At 41.4% G+C, this 23,517-nt stretch overlaps 1 protein-coding gene across 1 annotated transcript; it reads left to right on the top strand.

Annotated features, from left to right (window-relative positions):
- The first annotated feature begins 603 nt into the window (after nucleotides 1-603).
- Prickle1 (prickle planar cell polarity protein 1) lies at nucleotides 604-22,151 on the top strand. Its single transcript, XM_077798508.1, has 8 exons — nucleotides 604-799; nucleotides 10,108-10,293; nucleotides 11,950-12,063; nucleotides 12,712-12,849; nucleotides 13,440-13,643; nucleotides 15,122-15,308; nucleotides 16,503-17,366; nucleotides 19,944-22,151. Exons 2-8 carry the CDS (start codon nucleotides 10,162-10,164, stop codon nucleotides 20,801-20,803), a joined length of 2,499 nt encoding a protein of 832 aa, XP_077654634.1. The 5' UTR covers nucleotides 604-799; nucleotides 10,108-10,161; the 3' UTR covers nucleotides 20,804-22,151.
- Nucleotides 22,152-23,517: the final 1,366 nt, after the last annotated feature.

Genomic DNA, 23,517 nt, shown 5'->3' on the forward strand with positions numbered 1-23,517 from the left:
CAGGCGCCTCCTGCGGTCGGGAGCCCAGAGCCCAGCCGGGCTAGGATCGCGAGCCAGGCGGCCAGACTGTGGCGCTCCGCTGAGGGTGGGATCTGCAGGAAGCGAAATGGTTACTTTTTTTTTTTTTTTTTTTTTTTTTTTCCACTGCGGGCTCTGGTTACTTCTGAAGCTCGCGGGCCCCAGGCGGGCTCCTGTCGCTGAGTGGAGACGGTTTTTTCTCTCGGTGGAGGAAGATCCAGGAGATTCGCAGAGCTGGGGCGTGGGGGGTGCGGTGGCCTGGACGAAGCAACTCAAACACCAGGGAGCAGAGATTGCAAAGCCAGAGGGGACAGAGGGTTGTCACGGAGCTGAAGGATCTTTTGCCGGGACCCCCACGGCTGGTTAGGGAGCTGTCGTGGGTGAGAATCACTGCGGTGCATCGAAAGGTGGTCGATCAGGACAGGCCGGGAGTGGGGGTGGAAAGTGCGTCACGGCGGGGCGGGAGCGACCCCTCGCCTGCCAGGCGGGGCCAGCTCTGCACCACGACCCCAGGGGTGCGGCCGGCAACGACTTAGTGGGGACCCTACGCTGGCTACCTTGCTTCTCAGTCTCTGCTCTGCTAGGGTCTCTTCCGGAAATGGGTGGGCCAGGGTGACGTGGGGGACATCCAAACCTTTTTTTTTCCTCCGGGAGCTAACCGCGCCGGGCAGCCAGCCGCAGAGCAGTGAGCGGCGGCGAGTGCGCGCCGCGGGGCTTGGCAGGTTCGTGGGCCGCGACGAGGGCTGCAGGCCGTGCTCGGCTCGGCTGCCCGAGACTGCAGGTGGGGAGCCGCTGTCTAGGTGTGGGGCTGGATGGCAACAGGCGACAGGAGCTGAACGCCAGAGGGCTGGGAGGTGCGCTTCGGCTCGCGCCTGCAGGGAGGGGGCTTCTCTGCGGAAGCTGGCGGGGAGTCGTGGGGCCCCGCAGCCACTCGGTGCCGTAGCAGGCTGCGGAACTAGTGCTCTTCCGCAGAGGTGGCGAGGCTGCGCTGAGAGGTACTTTCTGCTGGAGGTGGGAATCGGGAGTCCTCGGGAACCTTGGGGCTGTTCTGGGGGCTTCGCGTCGGCGACTTCAAGGGGTTCGCTCGCGGCCGCCGGGGCTCTACTTCGACCTCGGGCTCCCCACGAGCGACAGCACGGTCGAGGGCAGGGGACCCGGTCCGACTCACGGCCCTGGGCGCCCCCTCGCGGCCTGAGCCGCCGCTGCCGCGCGCCGTGCCAGGTCTTGAGGCGCAGGGGACTGGGACGCCTTCTTTTAGGTGTGTCCCCTTTTCTTGTTGCTTGGGTGGGTTGACCCCAGGGAGTCCCCGACAGCCCGCACTCGCAGCTCTTAAGAATTGCCCCCCCGAATTCTCCGCGAAGAAGGGTGACATCCCTTCCCTCGTGCTCTCCTCGGGTCCGTTTTCAAGGCTTTTAAAAGGCTCCGGGTTTCACGTTCATCGGTGTCTGTATAAACCAGGCTGTGTGTGGAATTTGTTTTTACAACTCGAGTCTTGTGACTTCTCAAACACTTTATTGAAGTGTTTTCTCTGGAAACTTGTTTCAAATGAGTGCTGTGAGTTTCACAAAGAGGAGTGTTGTTCAGGAGCCAACAGGTGACGGGGTGAAACCCGAGTCTCTGTGTACATTGGAGTCAAGTCTGGCTGCCGTTTCCTTGGGCTGCCGTTGGAAATAGAAATTTAAAAAAAAAATCAATAGGAGACTGACGGGAACACAGTTTTGAGAAAATATCTGCACCCCCCCCCCATTATGGAAATAATGAACTCGTTAGGACAGTGCCTGGAGTGGTAGGCCTCATGCTGCAGCAGATGCATTTTGGATCCTATCTTTATGTACCAGTTTACAGCCAAATAACCTGACCCCAAAATCGTCGCTTGGCAAAGGACCCTGCTTTGTCATCATGTTTCCTCCTTTTGTTAAGCAGTCTGCCTTACTGTCGTGGAATGTATTGTGCATGAAATTAGAGTGCTTTGAGTTCCACATTTCCTCTTGGAAAAATGGATAGTGTTTTGGCAACTGGGTGGTACATGACAGCCCACTCAGCTGTCGGAAAATGTGCACGCTGGGTGGAGATTTACCTGGAAAATGCAGAAAATACCAAAGGGTTATTGCTGGTATGAAGCACTTTTAATTAAGGAATGTTTCATAAGCAATCTTTTCTGATAGATAACTTCATTATGCTTTTATTTTTCAATATAACTGAAATAGAGTTGGATTCTGTTGGCAATGAATTTCGTCTCTAGCACACAATAAGTCATGGAGTGTAGTTAGGGTGTGTGAAAACTTTTAAGAAAATTACAGTGCAGTGTCCTTTTACTATGCAATTCAGATCTTAATTGCAATAGTTTCCATAGTTCTGGATTTATGTAATTTTAAGTTAAGGACATCACAAACAAGGAACTTTATATAAAGGAAGTGTTATGTGTTTGTACTGCCAAATTTGTCTCTATTTAAATTTGATTCACCTACATATTTAACCTGAAAGAACTAGTAGTTTTTGAATGGAGAACCTGTGATCTACGTCTTCTATGCAGGAAGGCCTTGTTAACAAGCAGTTTTAACAAAGGAGTTCTTAAAACTGCTTGTGGCTCACAGGATGGCACTTAGCAGCAGGGGACACCTAGGGAATGTTAGCCCAATTGACTTCACAAATCAGTATCTGTTCTGGTTTTTAGTGACCAAAGGATTTCTCATTTACTTGGGTATGTTCACACAAGAAAGACTTTTTTTTATAAAGACCTTATAATATCATGATAGTTTTCACATAGGCACTAGAGAGAAATGTCTCTGGGAAAAATATTGGAAGTTAGACCTTAGACTTCATATTCCATGACCAGCACTGAAAATTACTGAATAACAGTTGCATGATTTTGATTTAATTTGGTGACTTGGTCCAAGAAAGTGATGAATAAATAATAGGAACCATACCACAACTGATATACAGTTATAACCTCAATATGTATCTGATTGAACTTACTCTCCCAAATTCCCTCAAATCCTCCTTCAGCTTCCCAGTTGCCCTGTGGAATTTATAGGTACACCATATAATATACCCTACAGGGATATCACAGTAGTACCATAGTACCAATAAGTACATCATCTTTCAAGTCTTCTATTACTCAAAATTATATTGACTCAATTTCCCCCTTTTCTATTAGTTCTTTTTACTTTCCCTCCCAAAGTCAACATGTTTAAGCTTCCTTAGAGAGGCTTTGGCCTCTCCCAAGATCCTTTTCTTACCATGTTAATCTTCTTCAAGGGTAGAAATATCTTTCACTCATATACCATCAAGTCCAAAGTCTGACGTGTGTAATTTCTGAAAATCTGACTCAGATACCATTGCCATTTATTGCTGCTGCTTTGGAAGAATATATTTGTAGTGATTGTGTTCACTCTTCACTGCCTCTGGACCTCCAAATATTGTGCTTCTTACTAAGCTTTCTGGAGGAAAAAAGTACTCATTTATGTGTTATGTCAAGATTAGTCAAAATAATAAACCTTAGTTATTGTGTTTGCAGCATACAGACCAGTAGGAAATACAGTGATCCCCAGATAACCAAAATAGCATGCCAAAGTAATAAAGCTGCTTTTTTAGTTTGAATAATATCTCAAACCAAGTGATATCTCACTTGACCAGTGACTTTTGTGTTTATAGGAGGAATGGTTATGCCCTCATCCACAGTGTGCTCACTAAGTACTTTGAGACACACTTTCTCAAAGATTAGTTTCTTTACAGAATACTGAAAATGACAAACTAAAAAAGTGTTCAGAGGTTATTGGAAAAGGGAAAGCCTAGTTAAAAGACCAAAGTAACAGAAATCAAACATGAAAGCAGGGAAAAAAATCCTATAGAAAGTTTATCAATCATCAGGGAGTTATGAGTCAGGGATTGGGCTGTTCTGAACATCAGCTCCTCATTATGAAGCATCCCTAAACTGCCCTCATGTTCCAGGTGAGGACCAGGTTCCCATGTCACATCCAGCTGGATGGCTGGACTAAAACTCTGGTGTCTTGAATCCTGAAGCCAGCACTCTTTCCATTGTTCTCAGAATGAAAGCAGGTGATCAGCAAAATGCTAAATCACAAAATTATTTACACATCTACCACCACCAAAGAAAGCAAGGAAATAAAAAATGGAATTTGGAAATATTCTTATCACTGTGGCTACATTTTCTTTAAGGCCCCCCACCCCAGTGGAATATGTCAGTTGCTTTCCCCAGGAACCATCAATAGTGACATTTAAATACAAGGATGAATGAATGACTTTAGTGAACAAATCTAGAAAGTGAATTTCATGAGGAACCTGCTATTATAGCATTGTGTGGGGTGCTCGGGACCACACTCTTAATTTGAGGATCAAGTGCCCCCTCATAACTAAACAGAAATGAGGTGTTTTACAGTTGTTCAACCTAAGACTACTGGATAGACCTTGTTCTGCTGTCGACTTTTATACACGCTCTGTGCAAGCACCACGTGTGTGGTGTCTGAGGTTTTATAAGGACTGGTAAGAAACTGCCTTCAAGACAGCTGGAAATGATGGTCATTAATTTGGCCAAATTATGTGCCCTTTAAGAGGCTAGAGCCTTCTGAACTCAAAAAAGATGAAGCCCAGGTGTCAACATGCAGTCTTCATTTGTTACTAACGTGTTTTTCCTATTCCAAATGTCACTGTTGGCTTCAAAAAAACCTGTCTAGTCAATGAAAGTAAAAATGCCAGTTGGTACACTGCATAGTGACTCTAATTCTTTATTTTCATATAATTCTCTTGCATCCTTAAGTTGAACCATCTTTGGAAGGAAGGTAATTATGGGGTTTTTTTGGGGGAAGGGGGTGTTGTTTTTTGGTACTGGAGATTGGACTCAGGGACACTCACCCACTGAGCCACATCCCCAGCCCTATTTTGTATTTTATTTAGAGACAGGGTCTCACTGATACTTAGTGCCTCACTTTTTGCTGATGCTGGCTTTGAACTCGAAATCCTCCTGTCTCAACCTCCCAAGTTGCTGGGGTTACATGAACTACTGTGCCAGGCTTATAGTTGTGGGGTTTTTTTTTGTTTTGTTTTGTTTTGTGGTGCTGGGGATTGAACACATGGCCTTGTGCATGCGAGGCAAGCACTCTACCAACTGAGCTATATCCCCAACCCATAATTGTGATTTTTTTAAAGAGGCAGGTCCTAAGATGTTGGGTAACTTGTGAAAGGTATGAAATACTTCAGAGCTGGGGTTTACTGAGTGCTGGGAGCACCAGATTCCATTCCCTGAGCATAGCTCTTGCCTCTTGGGGCAGATGTTCTCTTGACAATTATATGATGATTGAGAAGTTATACATCTGCAAGTGTTTGATTCCTTTTAAATGGTAAGAAGTAGCTGTTTCACTGTTCTCAAGGAAGAGGGGAGAGAAAGGGCAAAGGAAAAAATGGAACTCTTCAGTTTCTGTGGCATCCTTGGATGGAATACCCCCCATAATAATTCTTGTCTTCCTAAGAAAAAATCATCCTCCCTTATGTTGACATTTAATTTTCAAAACGGTGTCTGCAAAGAACTCCTAACCTGCCTGACCTAAATTCAAAGACCTGTTCTCTCTGACCTCAATGCTATTCTTGATGGCATTATTAGCCATTAAAGTTTTTTGCTTCTCTTTAAAAAGGGGGGGGTGGTCTGTGAGTGAGAGAGAGAAATGATGATCAAGCAGGTAAAGCAAAGTGTGAACAATTGAGTCTTGTTACTTTTCTGAAGTTTGAAATTACATCAAAATTAAAAGTTACAAAAATAGCAGCATGCAGGACAGAGGATAGGGCCATCATTGTCTACCTAAGAGTGTTCTGAGCAAGAAAACAAAGGCGCAATGAACAAATGTTTTACTCTATAACATGATACCAGGGCTGAGTGGTTCCATTTCCAGTACAACTCAAGACTATTTTGTAAAACCCGATTTCTGCTCCTATTTCTTATGATCGTCCTTAAAAAACAACACTTGAAAATGAAATTAAAGACACTTTTTTGTTAGATCTGATTTTACCATGACCTCATATGCTTGACCTAAAAGATGTTTTTTAGCAGCCCAAATACAAACATGTTTAGATACCACTGGGAAGACCCTGGGTGAAGACTGAAGCACGTGAAGTGGACTCCCCTCTTCCTTTTGTGGTGTCAAAGTAAATACCACATAGTAATGCGACTGCCTAAACAGGGGGTGTTTGTGACATTTGTGAGACCACATTTTTATCATTTCTATATTAACATTTTTACAAGCACAGGAGCCATTCTCTGACCAGCCAGCTGCTGTCACTGTATGAGCCAACACAGTTATGAGTCAATAATATTCAATAGTTGATTAAGAATAAACTTTCTGGGACTATTGGCAGTCCTTTAAAACAGTACAGATAATTTTTAAAAATAAGAAAATCCAGGTGAAGCTAGTGATAATTGTAGTGTCTCTTACCACAACCACCCAAGTAGAGGTCATACTATGTCTTTTTTTTTTTTTTCCTTTTGTCTGTTTTTGTGGTACTGGAAATTGAACCCAGGGATGCTCTACCACTGAGCCATACCCACAGCTTCCTCCCTCCACCTTTTTTTTTTTTTCCCCCTCCAGACAGGATCTTGCTAAATTACTGAGGCTGGCCTCGAATTTGCAATCCTCCTGTGTTGGCCTCCCAGGTAGCTGGGATTACAGGCGTGTGTCATGGTGCCCAGTTTAGAATTTCTTCTTCTTATTATTTTTTGCATCATGAATGATGTTTGTTTATTGTTACTATTTCTTTCATTTATTTCCATTTTTTTTTATAGTGATGAGGCTATTTCTAGATATTACTTCTGATGAGCCAGGGTGTCTTCTGTCTCCTGTGTTAGAACTTGTTTTTAATATTTGTTTTTTGGTCAGCTCTCAAGACATGCTAACAAATGTAGTTTGGTCATTTTAAGTAATTATCCTCTGATATAAAAGAAAAATAAAAAGACTTCCTCCAGTGGAATAAATTCTGAACCAATAGCTCATGAAGCTGTTGGATTTTTTTTACATATATATTTTTAAAAATTTTTAAATTTGTTTTAGACATTGATGGACCTTTATTCATTTATTTTTATGTGGTGCCGAGACTCGAACCCAGTGCCTCACACATGCTAGGCAAATGCTCTACCACTGAGCTACAGTCCCAGCCCCTTTTAAACATATTTTTATTGGTGTATTACAATTTTACATAATGGTGGGATTTGTTTTTATATATCTGTACATGAAAGCAATATATCAATATAATTTGGCCCATACCATTCCCAGTATCCATCTCCCATCCCTCTACTCAGTTGATCTCCCTTTGATTTTCATGAGATCTCCCACCTTTCTTTCTTTCTTTCTTTTTTTCTTTTTCCCCCTCTCTGGCTTCCACATATGAGAGAAAGAATAGGCTGTTGAATTTCTATCATTTTGACTGGGCTTTCCTTCACTTTCTATGGGTGAATAGACTGTCTCCTTTCCAGTTGGATCATTTTGTGCATCTGCTAGTAGTTGTCATGACTAGTTCACCAAGAAAGTAACTTGGCCTGATCAACTCCTGTCCCTCAGAGGCAGTGTGGGGCCATAGTGGGTCGTGATCTCAGGGATTACAGCAAACGGGTCCAAACACAATAGCTTGTTCACTTTCTAAACTTGGACAGTTTACCCTGAGGCAGATCACTCTGAGACTGTTTCCTTATCTGTTAAGTGAGATACTACCTACTCTGGGTTGCTATTGATAGGTTATTAACTACTATAACAGTAATAGTACCTGGCTATGCACAAAGGATTAAATAAATTAGATTAAATAAATCAGAGTGCTACCAAATAATAACCAAAAGCCATGTTTATGATAAAAATCATTTTGTCACTTATGTACCTAAGGTTGTATTCGTCACACTGTCAGTGAATCCATGCTCAGGGTAGTTTGTTAAAAGGCTTGGGTGAACATGAATTACAGGTTTGAGATATGGCCAGCAAGTCCAGGTGATTGAGAGGGGAGGAGGATGGTAGGTGGCACTTAGTGCTAACATTGATTTACCTTGATTAGGATAGTAATTTACTCTACATTTTTTCACAAAAGGCTCATCAAGGAGTACAGCTGTAAAAGTAATTCATCTCTGTAGCAATCTGTATCTTTGTGCTAGCTTGGAAAAATCCATGGTTTGTCATAATTTGTGATGTTTGCTCTTATTTTATAATATAATGACATTTAATTTTTAGGTTCTATTTAATATTTATGTCCTTTGTAAGACTGCAAAGTACATAATGTGGTGTCTCCTCCCCAGCCAGATTTGGCAAGGGACAAGTGCTCATATTTCATTCACGATTCAGGTCAAATTGCATCGAAGGCACTGGTTCTCCTGGTGGGGGTTTTTGAGTTACTAATGAAAGTCTTAACCTCTAGTTCCCTTTCTTTGACATGTGGGGGTTGCTTTTTGTAAAGCAAAGAAGAAAGACTTAGATCCAAGACATTTCTGACTTTGATGAGCACATCCTTTTTTATTGAGGAGCTGGGGAGCACACCTGTGCCTAGAAAGCCTTTCCTAAGTCAGGATGGGAAGGAATGCACCTGTGCAAAGGGTCACCTCCCTCCCAGTGATAGTGTAGGAAATGAGGTCTTCTTTAATTTTTGTTCAGGGTGAATGAAAGTTAAATTTATCTGTTCGAATAATACCTACTGGGTGGCATTGTTCCTACTGCTAGTAAAGATTGTAGCCATGAGATTTCAGGGTTAGACTTCTGTTTGTGAACTATTAAAATTTTAATTTTTTAATGTTTTTTAATTTATAAAAAAGAAAACGACACTTTCTACAATCAGGTGTTGGTAGTAACGTTCTCTGATATTAACTGGGTTGCATCAAGCTGTGGAAAAGTGACCTTGTCTTGGGCTGAAATTATTTAGTTTTCCATTGCCTTTTCCACATTGAAGCAAATGAGAATATTTAGTAAGGCAGAAGAACTTTTGGAAGTCTGATTCAGGTCCTTAGCTGGGTGACTTTGGGCAGGTCACTTCTTGACCCTTTTCTCTAAAATGATTGGGTTGCACTAATTACAATTTTCTTTTTTTACATCATTTTTGTGGGGAGGAGGCAGGTATAAAAAGAACTATCTGGTTCTAAAAGGTCTGGCATTTCTTTTTTTCTTAGGTCCTTGAGTGAAGCAGGATTCTTAAGAATTAAAACACACTTAACAAAGACAATGCATGGTCCTGGGGCAGGGAATATGGTCCTGACACCTTTACTGCCCTTCATCTGGGGTGGCTTTACAAAGGATTTAACATCTTACTTTGCCCAATAGTGGGCTGATGGCATTTCACACACAGTAGGTGCTGCATAACTCTTTAATAAATGCTGGCTTATAATGCAATTAAACATTAATAGTCACCAAGCTGGAATTTATTTTAGCCTAGTGCTGTATCCAATTACTGTTTGTTGAAGGAACTCATTGATGAATGTCTGGCTGACTTTAGCCCTTAGTAAAAGCTTGAGGATTTAATGTGCTATATCAGGATTTAACTGTGCTATTTCTATTTAGTGTGTAAACTAAGTTTAGTGTCATGATTAGAAGTCTGAAAGCTAAGCAGTTTGGCCCAGGGGACCCACTCCCAGCAGGCAGCACTGTCTCAGTGGGAAAACTGCTTAGGAAACATGGGGGAACTGAGACAGGGGTGGGGGTCTCTGCAGCCATTTTTCATGGGGCAGAATAGCAGACAAAGCAGGTGGCCCCGTTCCTCACACTTCTTCCTACAACTACTAGGACTTTACGGGAATTTCATTTGTAGGCAAGTTAGAAAATCAACAAAACAATTTTCTTGAGTCCTTTTCCCAATAAATTAGTGTGTAGAGAGGTGCCTTTTAAAAGTGACTGGAAATAAACTAGATTTGGTGGCATTTTTGAGATATTGAGCTACTCAGGGGGCTATTTCCAAATTGTATAGTCCTGGGCATTGGAGGGTGGTGACACTAGAAATTTGATTACTTTCTCTGGGTCCAGCTGTGTGCAAACAAGCATTCAATAAAAGCTCTTGGAGATGGCTAGAATAATGCATTCAGGTTTTTAATTTCTTTGTTTTTTTTTCTTGTGTTGTCCACAGGAGCCATTATTGGATGTCCTTTGACTGAGAGATAAGGTTTTTAACTTTATTATTATGCCTTTGGAGATGGAGTCCAAAATGAGCAAACTGGCTTTCGGTTGTCAGAGAAGTTCCACCTCAGATGATGATTCTGGCTGTGCACTGGAGGAGTATGCCTGGGTGCCCCCTGGCCTCAGACCAGAGCAGGTAGGAACCCAATAGTATGATTTTCTGCTTTGTTTTTCAGTGTGACTTAAGACTTTAGAGCATTGTTTTGTTGTGTTTTTGCAGTAACACTGACATACCACTTTCCCTCAGTTCCCTCACACCTCTTTGGATGACTTTGAAGTTTTGCTTTTTAAGGTCTTATTTAGTTCCTCCAGGAAAGTTTTCCATCTCTTTACACCCATGGATCCAGTCACCCCACAGCGATGCAGTTTTTGCCTTCATGATAGATGAAATCTCACATCCTGCATCTGTGTGCCTTTGTAATGTGGGTTTCTGATGAAATCCACTCACTCTTCAGAGAGTGAGAGGAATTTACATTTTTTAAAACTTCAGTGACAACAAAAAGATAATAAAAGGAAAGTTTCCAGGCCAGATGTCAGTAATGCCTTTGCTGTGGAAGAGAGATGCCGAGCTATAAGAATCCACCGGAAGTGGTACTGTCTAGAAATTCAACCTGTGATAACTTCACTTTTAAGAGTCTGTCACCAGACAGAGTAATTGGGGAAAAAAAAAATTAAGGAGTTAATTTTGTGCTTTGTCTTATTTTAAGAAAGATAACCATCTGTATGCCTATTTTTATTTTCCCAATATCCTTATAATGATGAACTTTTTGAAAAAAAATCACTGGTGATAGATATTATTATGAGGGCAAAAACATCCTTTGAAATAAAAGATGACAAGTGTACATTTGCTTCTGAGTTATAGTTCCATTTCCTTTATGGTGGGAACTCCTTTGAGAGCAGAGAGTCCTTGTTCATCCAGGGCCCTGCACAGCAGCTAGTGCACATGCAGCTGCTATTCAATAAGTGTCTGTAACTGTGAAAAGCTTCTAGAGCTGATACAATGTGGAGAAGATAGAGTGCTAGCACCACACTTAGGGAAGCAATACATTGACAAAGTCCCCTTCTTAAATCTCAGAGTGGGTAGGTTTCATGTGATATTGATTTCTAAACAGAGAGGTCCCATGTGCCCTAATCTCTTTCTTCCTTGGATCATTTTCGTTCCTTCTCAGCATTGCAGTATCCTTTGCAGTACTCATTAAGGGATGTTCCTTATTTAAAGACAATAGAAAAACAAATATTAAGTTCTCCTTTCAAAGTGAACTAAATATAGTTCAGCATGGCTCCTCTCCAATTTCCTTGGAAAGATTGATTCCAGATATTTAGAAAATAGCATCCATGGAAGTTAAGGATGCAGATGCTTCAAAGAACCTGATCAGAGTCTGCAATGTGTAACAAGATTCAGAGAGCAAGTTAAATGTTTGTATAGTGGCTGGATATTGGACAGTGTCACATAGCCCATGTAGTCACCTGCAGAATTTACCCCAGACTCTCAGCTGATCCCTTGGCTGACCCTTGGAAACTGACTGAGGAATAGTAACAGTAAATGTGGATTTTTTATGGTGTATAATTTATGATGCTCCTAATTGTCACTACAAATTGCATTCCTGAACAGCAATTTAGCAGCTGGATGCTAGTTATCTGAAGGTTTGCAGTTCTGCTGAGTTGGCTCAGCTGGTCTTCTCATTAGCTCCAAGAGGCCAAACCTTGTATTGAGGGAAAGGTAACTTAAAGACTGAGCCAGCTAAGACATACAGTTTCTGTGTACTGATGTCATTCTTTGTCACTTACACAGATCCAGCTCTATTTTGCATGCTTGCCAGAGGAAAAGGTTCCTTATGTTAACAGCCCTGGAGAGAAACATCGGATTAAACAGCTTTTGTACCAGTTGCCACCACATGATAATGAGGTAAAATAACAGAAAGAAGGCTAATTAGAAAAAAAGAAAACATACAATAAACATGGAGATGCCTCTCAAAATCCCAGCTTCTCACTGGCTAGGCCTCTCTGGGGTCTTTGATCAGTTAAAATTTGGCCTGAGAATACAGCTTCCCATTCTGTAAGAAAAGAGGATGAGTGCAATAAACTTAACCAACACAGGTTGGTTTTTATAGTGTTTGCAGCCACCCACCAAATTCCTACAAATTCCTGAGATTTTCCCTACCCCTGCATCCAGGGTAAATGCTTTATGGTAGTTCAGGCCTGAGTCGAGTTGAGTGCCTATAGAATGTGGAGTGAAAGTGACAATTAACAAGTTTAAACCTTTTTTGGAAAGGTTAATGCCTTACTTTTTTTCAATGTCTCTTGCTGATAAGGATTTAAATTTCTCATTTAGAAAAAAAAGAAAAGTAAAACAAGACTATTTCTTCAGGTTGCCTTTCCCTTTTTCTAGAGAGGCTGCAAGATTTAGGCATGGTGTCATTTTAAAACTGGGGATTTGCAAGACAGGGCAGGTAAACCTGCCGTTTCATTTCCTGAAACTCTAACTCTGGATATAAAGAATGGGCGAAGAAGACTGTGTAGTCCAGTGTGGGATTCTGTTTTGCTTTCTGTGAAGGTGCGGTACTGCCAATCTTTGAGTGAAGAGGAGAAAAAAGAATTGCAGGTGTTCAGTGCTCAGCGGAAGAAAGAAGCACTTGGAAGAGGAACGATTAAGCTTTTGTCCAGAGCAGTGATGCACGCCGTATGTGAGCAGGTAACTCTTTCTAGGGTGATGGCTGGTGGAGGTGATGTGGGTAGAGTGAGCTGGGATAGGTGACAGTTAGTACAAGGTGTGCACCCTAATAGCCTCCAAAATACAACAGAAAGATAGACAACCTAGCTTTGTATTCCACAGTAATTCATATTGGCTGCACTGCTATGTATGACAGTGGCAGTCAGTCCACCCATATGTAAACATTGAGTGAAACCGGGCCTTGCATAGCATCCTGGCATGGGGGGAGGTACTAGGACAAAACTAGTATTTGAAAAATGCAGAAACATAATGAAGACATTCAAATCTTAACTGGCAGTTCTCAGAGTAGGAAATGTATCCAGCAGGAGGCTGGCTCAGGAAAACCGCTGTTAAATGTGGATCCGATTAAACCGTACTTAGGAACAGTCGTGTGTAGTAGTGTATCTGAGGCATGTTCATCACAGCTGAGAATCGCAAGTAATCCAGTATTGAAGAGCCATTTAATCTCTAACAGGAGAAGACCAAAATAAAAGCTTTCCTGATGAGTTTAGGGCTCATTATGAAGTTGTTTTTAATAAGAGTCATTTTACATTCACATTTTTTGTTTTCAGTGTGGGTTGAAGATAAACGGAGGGGAAGTTGCAGTGTTTGCCTCCCGTGCGGGCCCTGGAGTGTGCTGGCACCCATCCTGCTTTGTCTGCTTCACGTGTAATGAGCTGCTGGTCGACCTCATCTATTTTTATCAGGATGGAAAAATTCACTGTGGCAGGCACCATGCGGAGCTACTCAAACCACGGTGCTCAGCATGTGATGAGGTAAAAAAGTTGGTCCCTGAATGCTGGAAAAAATAGCTGGTAGCAAACCAGTATTCCACTGCTTATACCTAAGCAAAATATGTATCCTGGTGTGTGTTCTGTGTGTATATTGAGAACCCTGTGCACTCATACAACAGGATAACACACAGCTGATAAAGAGAGGGCAGCAGGTGTCTCTGGGCTTTCCTAAGTGTGGTGACCTTGATGATGGGGGGAAAAAAACAAGTTGCAGATGATCTCATTTTTGTTAAATATAGGGGTGGGCGATATAATATACATATTTGTATACAGTCAGAAAAGTTATAGAAAGACATATACCAAATTAATAGTGGCTCTCTGAGGCATGTTGGAATGGATTATGGTGTGAAAGAAAATTTCTTAAGCTTTTTAATTTAAAGTAACTTGAAATTTATAGAAAAGTTGAAAAGGTACTATAGAGAGTTCCTGTATACCCTTCTCCTCCTGATGCTAACATATTACACAGCCATGATATATAAATACACACATACATATATATATGTACATATATATGTATATATATGTATATATGTATATGTATATATAAAATCAAAGCTAAGAGATTAACATTGGCATAATACCAGTAGCTAAACCAGACTTTAGATTTCCCAGCTTTTCTACAAATGGCCCTTTGCATTCCAAGATCCAATCCAGGGTGGCTTGTTTCATTTATTTCATTGTATCTTCTCCTTGGTCTTCTTCAATCTATGACAGTAAACTTTCAGTTTTTCCTTTTATACATTTATTTTTTCCAATAATGTGCTATTTGAACATTTTTTTAAATATCAAAAAATGTAAATGTCCTTAATGCTTCACTTGACTCAGTGGCCACCTCCAGATTATCTACACACGTGCCATTCACACAAACCCAGCACCTGTGTAGCCCCTACAGACACTTGTATGATGAGTCTTCTATTGACTCACACAGCCAGGCATGGTGGCACACACCTATAATCTATGTGACTTAGGAGGCTAAGGTAGGAGGATCACAAGTTACAGGCCAGCCTTAGCAACTTAGCAAGGTCCTATCTCAAAATTTAAAACAGGGCTGCAGATGTATTTCAGTGGTAAAGGACCCTGGGCTCAATCCCCACACCTGCTTCCCCTCAGACCACTAAATTATTTCAATGGTAAGATGTTCTTTGCCAGATTATGTCACCAAAGTGCTACTAGGGAGCAAAAATACAATGAAGTGATTTATCTACAATGTAGAAATAGAAAAAATTTTTTTCAAGCTTAAGCAAGGATTTGTTTAGCATCTCTTTTCAGCCCTGTGTTTGTGCTCTTGTTGTGTAGCTAAACCAAGTTAAATTTAAGCTAGAGGCTGTAAGAAACAAGGTTAGTTATTTGATTTAAGAGGCAGTGTCTGTCCGTTGCCCAGAAAACATACGGTTACCTGGCCTTGTAAATAGGTCATGCTGATTTTCTTTTGTTCTATTGTTCTGCGTTTCTCTTTACAGATCATTTTTGCTGATGAGTGCACAGAAGCAGAGGGTCGCCATTGGCACATGAAGCACTTCTGCTGCCTCGAGTGTGAAACGATCCTGGGAGGACAGAGGTACATCATGAAGGATGGCCGCCCCTTCTGCTGTGGCTGTTTTGAGTCTCTCTATGCAGAGTACTGTGAAACCTGCGGGGAACATATTGGTAAGTCTGCAGCCCAGCCTTCTGCCCTGTCACGTAGCCATTGGTCATTTACAATTATCCACAGTCTTGTTTATCCATGTATTTTGTTTTTTTAAATTGGGGTACAATTTACATGTAGCTAAACATACAGATCTTAAATGTATTAGTTTGATGAACTTTGACAAATGGATATGTAGTCAATTCTCATTAATCACAGTTGTGAACATTAAATTAGTGCATATTGAACCATTGCTCCTCAGAGAAATGTAGGGTTAAGGTTCCTGTGAACCTCCGATCATGACACCTGCCTGGTGCTGGGGATCAAGCCCAAGGGCTCCCATTGCTAGGCAAGTGCTCTACCACTCAACTACAACCCCAGCCACATTTTCATTAACCTATCGATACAAAACCTCATTTCATGTGCACTTTAGGTTAAAGCCACTTTGAATATACACTGGTAGTGGATTAACCTCAAACTCACAGCCAGTAGCATTGTCACTCATGGTTAGAAGCTTATCCAATACATGTGTTTTCTCTGTAAAGTATATCGAAAGGCATATCACAGTCTTGCGCCTGGGAGCATAGACAGCATTTCAGCATTATAGTTAGAGGCCATTTTTTTTTTTTTTTTTTTTTTTAAAGAGAGAGTGAGAGGAGAGAGAGAGAGAGAGAAAGAGAGAATTTTTAATATTTATTTTTTAGTTCTCGGCGGACACAACATCTTTGTTGGTATGTGGTGCTGGGGATCGAACCCGGGCCGCACGCATGCCAGGCGAGCGCGCTACCGCTGAGCCACATCTCCAGCCCTCGAGGCCATTTTAAACAGCAAAATTATGGCATTAAATAGACCACGAATAGAACACTTTTTTATAGTATGGGAACTGCAACCAACCACAGAGCATCCTTTTGTTTGAGCTCAGCTAGGAGTGTGCATGTTGGTCAACTTAAATTTACTCCATTCTGCATGCCTATGAAAGACCATGAAAGTGTGATGGGTATCAATTCCGGGTGTACAGAAAATTTTTAGTGAGTAAGGAAATTCACCAATTCAGAATCTACAAACAATATTAATTTTGTCTTAACCCACACCCCTTTCAAGACCAAGATACAGAATATTTCCATCACCTGAGATGCTTTCTCTTGGCTGCCATTTCCTCTGTTTCTTCCTTCTTCCTTTGTTCCAAGCATTAATTTTCCTATCCTTTCTCAAAACAGGTGTTGACCATGCGCAGATGACCTATGACGGGCAGCACTGGCATGCCACAGAAGCATGCTTTTCCTGTGCCCAGTGTAAGGCCTCTCTGTTGGGATGCCCCTTCCTTCCCAAACAAGGTCAGATTTATTGCTCAAAAACCTGCAGCCTCGGTGAAGACGTCCATGCTTCTGATTCTTCTGACTCTGCGTTCCAATCAGCCCGATCGAGAGACTCCAGAAGAAGTGTCCGAATGGGTAAAAGCAGTCGGTCAGCGGATCAGTGCAGACAGTCTCTCCTCTTGTCCCCTGCTCTGAACTACAAGTTCCCTGGTCTTTCCGGCAATGCTGATGATACCCTTTCCCGGAAGCTAGATGATCTGAGTCTCTCCAGGCAAGGAGCAAATTTTGCCAATGAAGAATTTTGGAAAGGGAGAGTAGAGCACGAAACCCCTGAAGACCCTGAAGAATGGGCTGAGCATGAAGATTACATGACACAACTCCTCCTCAAGTTTGGTGATAAAAGCCTCTTTCAGCAGCAACCCAGTGAGATGGATATTAGAGCCAGTGAGCACTGGATATCTGATAACATGGTGAAAAACAAGACCGAGTTAAAGCAAAATCATCAGAGTCTTGCCAGTAAAAAATACCAGTCTGATATGTATTGGGCCCAGTCACAAGATGGACTGGGCGATTCTGCTTATGGTAGCCACCCAGGCCCTGCAAGCAGTAGGAGGCTCCAGGAACTGGACCTGGACCACGGTGCTTCAGGATATAATCATGACCAAACGCAGTGGTATGAAGATTCCCTGGAGTGTTTGTCAGACTTGAAACCAGAGCAAAGTGTTCGGGATTCTATGGATTCTTTGGCTTTGTCTAATATCACAGGTACGTATAGGGAGTGTGGGCTATTTGAAAAAGTGACCACTAAGACGTTTATTCAAAAAACATTGCTGATCAGCACCAAGAGGGGATATATTATTTAACACTCTGGACAAGCTGGATACAGTGGTATACACCTCTCATCCCAGTGACTTGGGAGGCTGAGGCAGGAGTATTGCAAGTTTGAGGCCAGTCCGAGCAATTTAACAAAATCCTGTATCAAAAGAAAAAAGGAGGGCTGGGGAGATAGCTAGTGGTAAAGCTGAGTTCAATCCCCAATACGAAAAATAAAAAAAAAATAAAAATAAAAACACCTTTAGCCCAGAGGAAGGAAGGCATTTCAATTAAATGTTGAACGCTATACAGCCAAACAAGTATGTGTCTGTACAGGTAAGTGGGCATGTATAAAATATTTTTTTAACCCTGTCTTTTGAGATAGGTATTACCTGTTTTAAGGAGGAGAAAACTGGTTTATTTGAATAAGGGAGTCTACAACTGGATCGTGTCCAAGAGATTCTGTACTATTAGATTGTGCTATATGAATTTCAAAATATTAAAATCGGCCTGTGCACTTCATAAGCTTGTAACAGTCTTAAACATTTTTTCTGAATTGCCCTGTGGCAAGAGATAGCTCAGAACGATCTGAGTGGTTTTTTTTCCTCATTTAAAATATTACCTTACTATTTCCAAAGCAAATTCATATTATCCACATTTTATCCTTAAAATAATCCCGAGTTGTACAGAGTGGATATTACTCCATTTTGCACAGTAGGAAATTTAAATTAACAGAATGCTAAATGTCTAGTATTACATAGGTTGTAAAGACAAGATTGGACCTAGGATCTAGCACATTGTCAACCTCATATTTGCAGCAAGTTTTTGGACACAGAAATATGGTCCTTGTGCAGCAAATTTTATAGGTTAATGATACACAGTCATTTCATAAAGGTGGTTTATTAAAACAACCAGCAAAGGCTCCAGTGGCTGCCCACTGCCCGAATGACCTGAGCCAGGCAATGCAGTGACATGGACGATGAGAGGAAGTTACTCTCTGGCTTCTGTGGACTGCTCAGGGATGAGGCCTACAATAAAGGGGAGGGAAGAATGGTGGGTGAGACTGTCTGCCAGGCCCTGTACTAAGTGTTTTGACATTTTAAATCAAAATCAGACTAATTTGATTCAACGTGAAGAGTTAGGAGCTGGGGGTGTTGCTCAGTAGTAGAGCATGTGCTTAGCATGTGCGAGGCCCTGGGTTTCATCCCCAGCAACTCAAAAATAAAATTAAACATGTTAGGGGCAAGCTGGGCATGGTGGCACAACCTGTAATCTCAATAATGTGGGAGACTGAGGCAGGAGGATTCTAAGTTTGAGGCCAGCCTAGGCAACTGGCAAGACCTGCTCAAAAAAAAAAAAAAAAAATTAGAGGCTGACATTCCTTGACAACAGACTGAAAAACAGGCTTCCTTTAAATAGTAGGGAGTTACATAGTCTTCACCTGACAACAGTCCACACCACTCCCTATTGTTAGTTAGTCTTGGTCCTGTTACAACAAAAGGCATCCATCTCAATTGTGAGAAGTTTTTCTTTCTTCTTTTTTAGCAGGGGGTGGGGTGGGGTGGGGTGGGGTAGGGTGGGGTGGGGAGGTAGGTGTCAGGGATTGAACTCGGGGACACTTGACCACTTAGCCACATCCCCAATCCTGTATTATATTTTTATTTAGAGACAGGGTCTCACCGAGTTGCTTAGTGCCTTGCTTTTGCTGAGGCTGGCTTTGAACTCACAATCCTCCTGCCTCAGCCTCCTGAGCTGCTGGGATTATAGGCATGCACCACCACGCCCAGCAGAAGTTTTAAAGTAAGATGGGGTTGGAAACAACACCTTTTGTGGGTCAGAGGTAGAGTAGAGAAGATTGGCTAAAAGTTGAGATCAGGGGTTGGACAGACCTTCTGAATAGTCTAGGTAGTCTTTTTAGGCCAACCACAGATAATATGTAAACAATCGGCATGGCTATGTTTCAGTGAAAATATACACAAACAGGCTGTTGGGCTGTCGTTTTCCAAACACCAGTCTAAAATGAGGAAGATTCCCATGATAGTGGCCATGTGGTTGTAAAGGAAGGAAATGATTTGAGAGATGTTCAAATAAGACAATTTGGCTTTAATGGATTGAGGAACAGAAGCTTCCACAGCTTATGTTAATAAACAAATGAAGAGCTGTTAAATTTTTTGCTGCTTGTGCCATGTGCTAAAATAATGTTTGGCTCAAAACAGCAGAGCTCATAAGCAAGGTTGTTGCCCCTTGTATCATTAACAATATTTATATTCTTTTCAATTGATAAATAATACATATTGGTTTTCCGTAGTAGGATTGTTTATTTGCAGTGCTGGGGTCAAACACAGGACCTCAGACCTGCTAGGCAAGCATTCTACTGCTGAGCTACAATCCCCATTCCCTTCCTAGTGGGTTTTAATCAAATATTGCAATTGTAAATCTTTGAAATGTTTGCTTTCAATAGCGTATTTCTAATAGTTATCAGAATATTAGGCTTTTGAGAATCATATATTGTTTTGGCTCCTCTTCTAGGGGCTTCAGTGGATGGAGAAAGCAAGCCTAGGCCATCACTATATTCTCTACAAAACTTCGAGGAGATGGAGGCAGAAGACTGTGAGAAAATGAGCAATATGGGAACTCTGAACTCTTCCATGCTACATAGGAGTGCAGAGTCCTTAAAAAGTCTGAGTTCAGAGTTGTGTCCAGAAAAAATCATGCCTGAAGAGAAGCCAGTACATCTGCCAGTGCTCAGAAGATCCAAGTCTCAATCCAGACCACAGCAGGTCAAGTTTTCGGATGATGTCATCGATAATGGAAGCTATGACAACATTGAAATCCGGCAGCCTCCAATGAGTGAGAGGACTCGGAGGCGGGTTTACCATTTTGAAGAGAGGGGATCTAGGTCCCACCACCATCGCCGCAGGAGAAGTAGAAAATCCCGCTCTGATAATGCCCTGAATCTTGTCACAGAAAGAAAATATTCTCCCAAAGACAGACTGCGGCTTTACACTCCTGATAACTATGAGAAATTTATACAGAATAAAAGTGCCCGGGAGATCCAAGCATACATCCAGAATGCTGATCTCTATGGACAGTATGCCCATGCCACATCTGATTACGCACTGCAGAACCCAGGAGTGAACAGGTTTCTGGGGCTCTATGGTGAAGATGATGATTCCTGGTGTTCCTCCTCCACTTCCTCCTCTGATTCAGAAGAAGAAGGGTATTTTCTTGGACAACCAATTCCTCAACCCCGGCCACAGAGATTTGCCTACTACACAGATGACCTTTCTAGTCCAACTTCTGCACTTCCTACCCCTCAGTTTGGTCAGAGGACAACTAAATCCAAGAAGAAAAAGGGACACAAGGGCAAAAATTGTATCATTTCTTAACTGAGTAGCTGTGGAGATCAATTGTTTAAAACTTAGCCATTAACCTTTGGAATCTTATCTTTTTTCTTCCATAGGAAAGTTGCTAAAATAGTTTAAAGTGCTTTCTTCTCCCATGTAAATGAGAACCCTACTGCTGTTTACAGTGTCAGATTAACAGTTGAAAGGTGTGATTTCTCCAGTTTACCCTCCTTGGATGGTGCCAGGTTAACGTGACATGTGACATCGGTGCCTGTAGCAGGTGCATTACAGTTTCAAATAGCTGCTTTGGTCTCCAATCCACAAGAGAATACTCAAACTCTCGAGGTGACTGGACCGGGGTGTCCATTTAGAAGATGGAGAACTCCAGCCACCTTTGTAAAGCAATAGTGTTTGTCTTTATGTACGTCAGGTTGGCTCAGGTCCTGACCAGTCTGTCTTGTTGTGAGGCATGCACTTGTCACAGTGACCTAGCTAATACTGTGCATCCTATTGTGTGAGGCCAACTTGTCCCCTTTCAGCCCTTATTAGCCAGGTAAACATTGTATTGTATTAGCTCCAGCTCCAGATTGAAAAAGAAAATTGCTATTTATAATGTAGTATTTCATAGACGTAAGTGTATTCCTAATTTAACGGTGCAAATATTAATGTATATACTGTACAGTTCAGATTTTAAAGCTGATATTTTTATATCCCTGAATTGCAAGATGTTTGTTACACTGCAGTGCTAGATTTATTAGGGAACCAGAAATAGCATTTATGGATGAAATGATTGCTTGTATTTTAGTCAGGGTTTATAAGTTTTAGATGGTTAAATTTATATTGCCTAGTGATGGAAAGTTTAATTTTTTTGATTTTCAATATTAAAAAGGCTCTGTATGCATGGTGGGGCTATGTAAATACTCTTTAAAACTATGGCCCTATTAATCTTACGAGTGTTATTTATGGGTCAAGCAATGTAAACTGTATAAATGTATAAACAAACAAAAACCCACACATACCCCTGGAATATATGGTAAAAACAAGTAGATGCTGTCTGGGTGAATGTTTTTCCCTGGGGGTCAGGTAGGGTGTCTTTCCCATTCTTGGCAAGGTGATGATTATCTCATGAGAAGAGTCTAGAACTACAAGGATCTGCTTTTCCTGGAAGAGGTCTTTGTAGATTTGTTATTTGAAGAGAGGTGACTCCTTTTTTTCTTCCCCTCCAGCTAACTTGTTGGCCTTTGAAAGCAATTTTGAAAACTGGGACTTCTAGTTATTTTTCTTTTAAAATCTTTAGAGGATGCTGTGACACTGAGTACTTCAAGTTCATATGAGGTTCTAGTTCAAGGAAAAATTATGTTGGGTTTGAACTAATGAGTGGATATTTTGATATGTGCCATTCTTGCATATATATCTCAGTCTAATTAAAGGTCTTGGTGGCATCTGGGGCCTTTTAGGGAGGTATTTAATAAATGCTTAATAAATAACAAACTACCTTTCTGAATACAAGTCTTTATAAACATCCAGTTAACTTCTTCTTTGGTCCTGTGTTCCAATTTGTCTTATTCTGCAGTCCTTCTACCATGAATAGGCCTCCATTTTACTTATGCATGTCCACATGTCCTCATTAGCAGGTAGGAGATAAGACTTGGGACACCAAAACATATGTTTCCATATTTATCAGAGCAGGGAAAAGCTATGAGGCCTTGAGGAGGCCAGATACAATCCAATAGGTAAACCAGTGAGCAAACAGCCTCCCTGTCTCCTCGCTGGATAGGGCAAGGCTTTGTATCTAGGCCTTAAAGACTTCCTTCAGAAAATCACCAATGGGAGGAGAACACTTTACTACTCCATTTGAAAAAAAAAAAAAAAAGACTTCAAACAGGACAAAAGATAAGCTTCTTCCCATTCCTCATCCCAAGTAACCACTATTACCCAGTTCTAGTGGATCCCTTCAATGTTCAAAGCACATTTATGTGTCTCTCTTTAAAATGCTAGTTGGGGATAGGAGTGTATCTAGTGGGAGAACACATGCATAACATGTGCCAGGCCCTGTGTTCAAAGTAAAACCCATACACAACTGACTTGCTTTTTGTTTTGTAGTACACACAGGTCTACCTCATTCTTTCAGTGGCTGCTGAATATTTTAACTTTAGATATGCCATTATTTAACCTGTGCTTTGGTGAGGTACTTGAATTGCCTCAAACCTACCTTACCCTGCAGTGGCATATGTGTGCACATAACTTGGGAGTAGCATAATGACCAGGATGGAGGTTATGTATATTTAAAACTTCGATACTGCCAATTTTCCTCTAAAAGAAACTGCTGATTTACACTTACATCATGTATTATCTGATCACAACCTCACATAATATATTAGCAGAATTCTTGGTTTTGAAGAAATTTTTAGAACCTACTCTGTAGCAAGCATCCTTTTAGGAACCCCTTATGCAATATGTTACATTCAGCTGATGGTGTGTAGCCTGAAGACATGCAGGTATGAGCTGAAGGTGCCGCCCTCAGTAATTTTCAAGTTCATTCTTAACAGATTAGTTACTTTTGTTAAATCTGTCAACAATCACCCTAGTGATTCTTTTCATTTCCTTATTATAAGGGTTATATAGATTTCCAAGGGTTTTAGGAAATAAATATTTATTCACAATGATAATGTAATCTTCATATTTTTAAATCTGTATTAGTAAAGCAGAAGACAGTCTACAAAGGCAGAAAGGAAAGCAACTGCCTTGCAATTCTG

Source organism: Urocitellus parryii, chromosome 5, assembly GCF_045843805.1.
Source record: "Urocitellus parryii isolate mUroPar1 chromosome 5, mUroPar1.hap1, whole genome shotgun sequence".
Taxonomy (NCBI): Eukaryota; Metazoa; Chordata; class Mammalia; order Rodentia; family Sciuridae; genus Urocitellus; species Urocitellus parryii.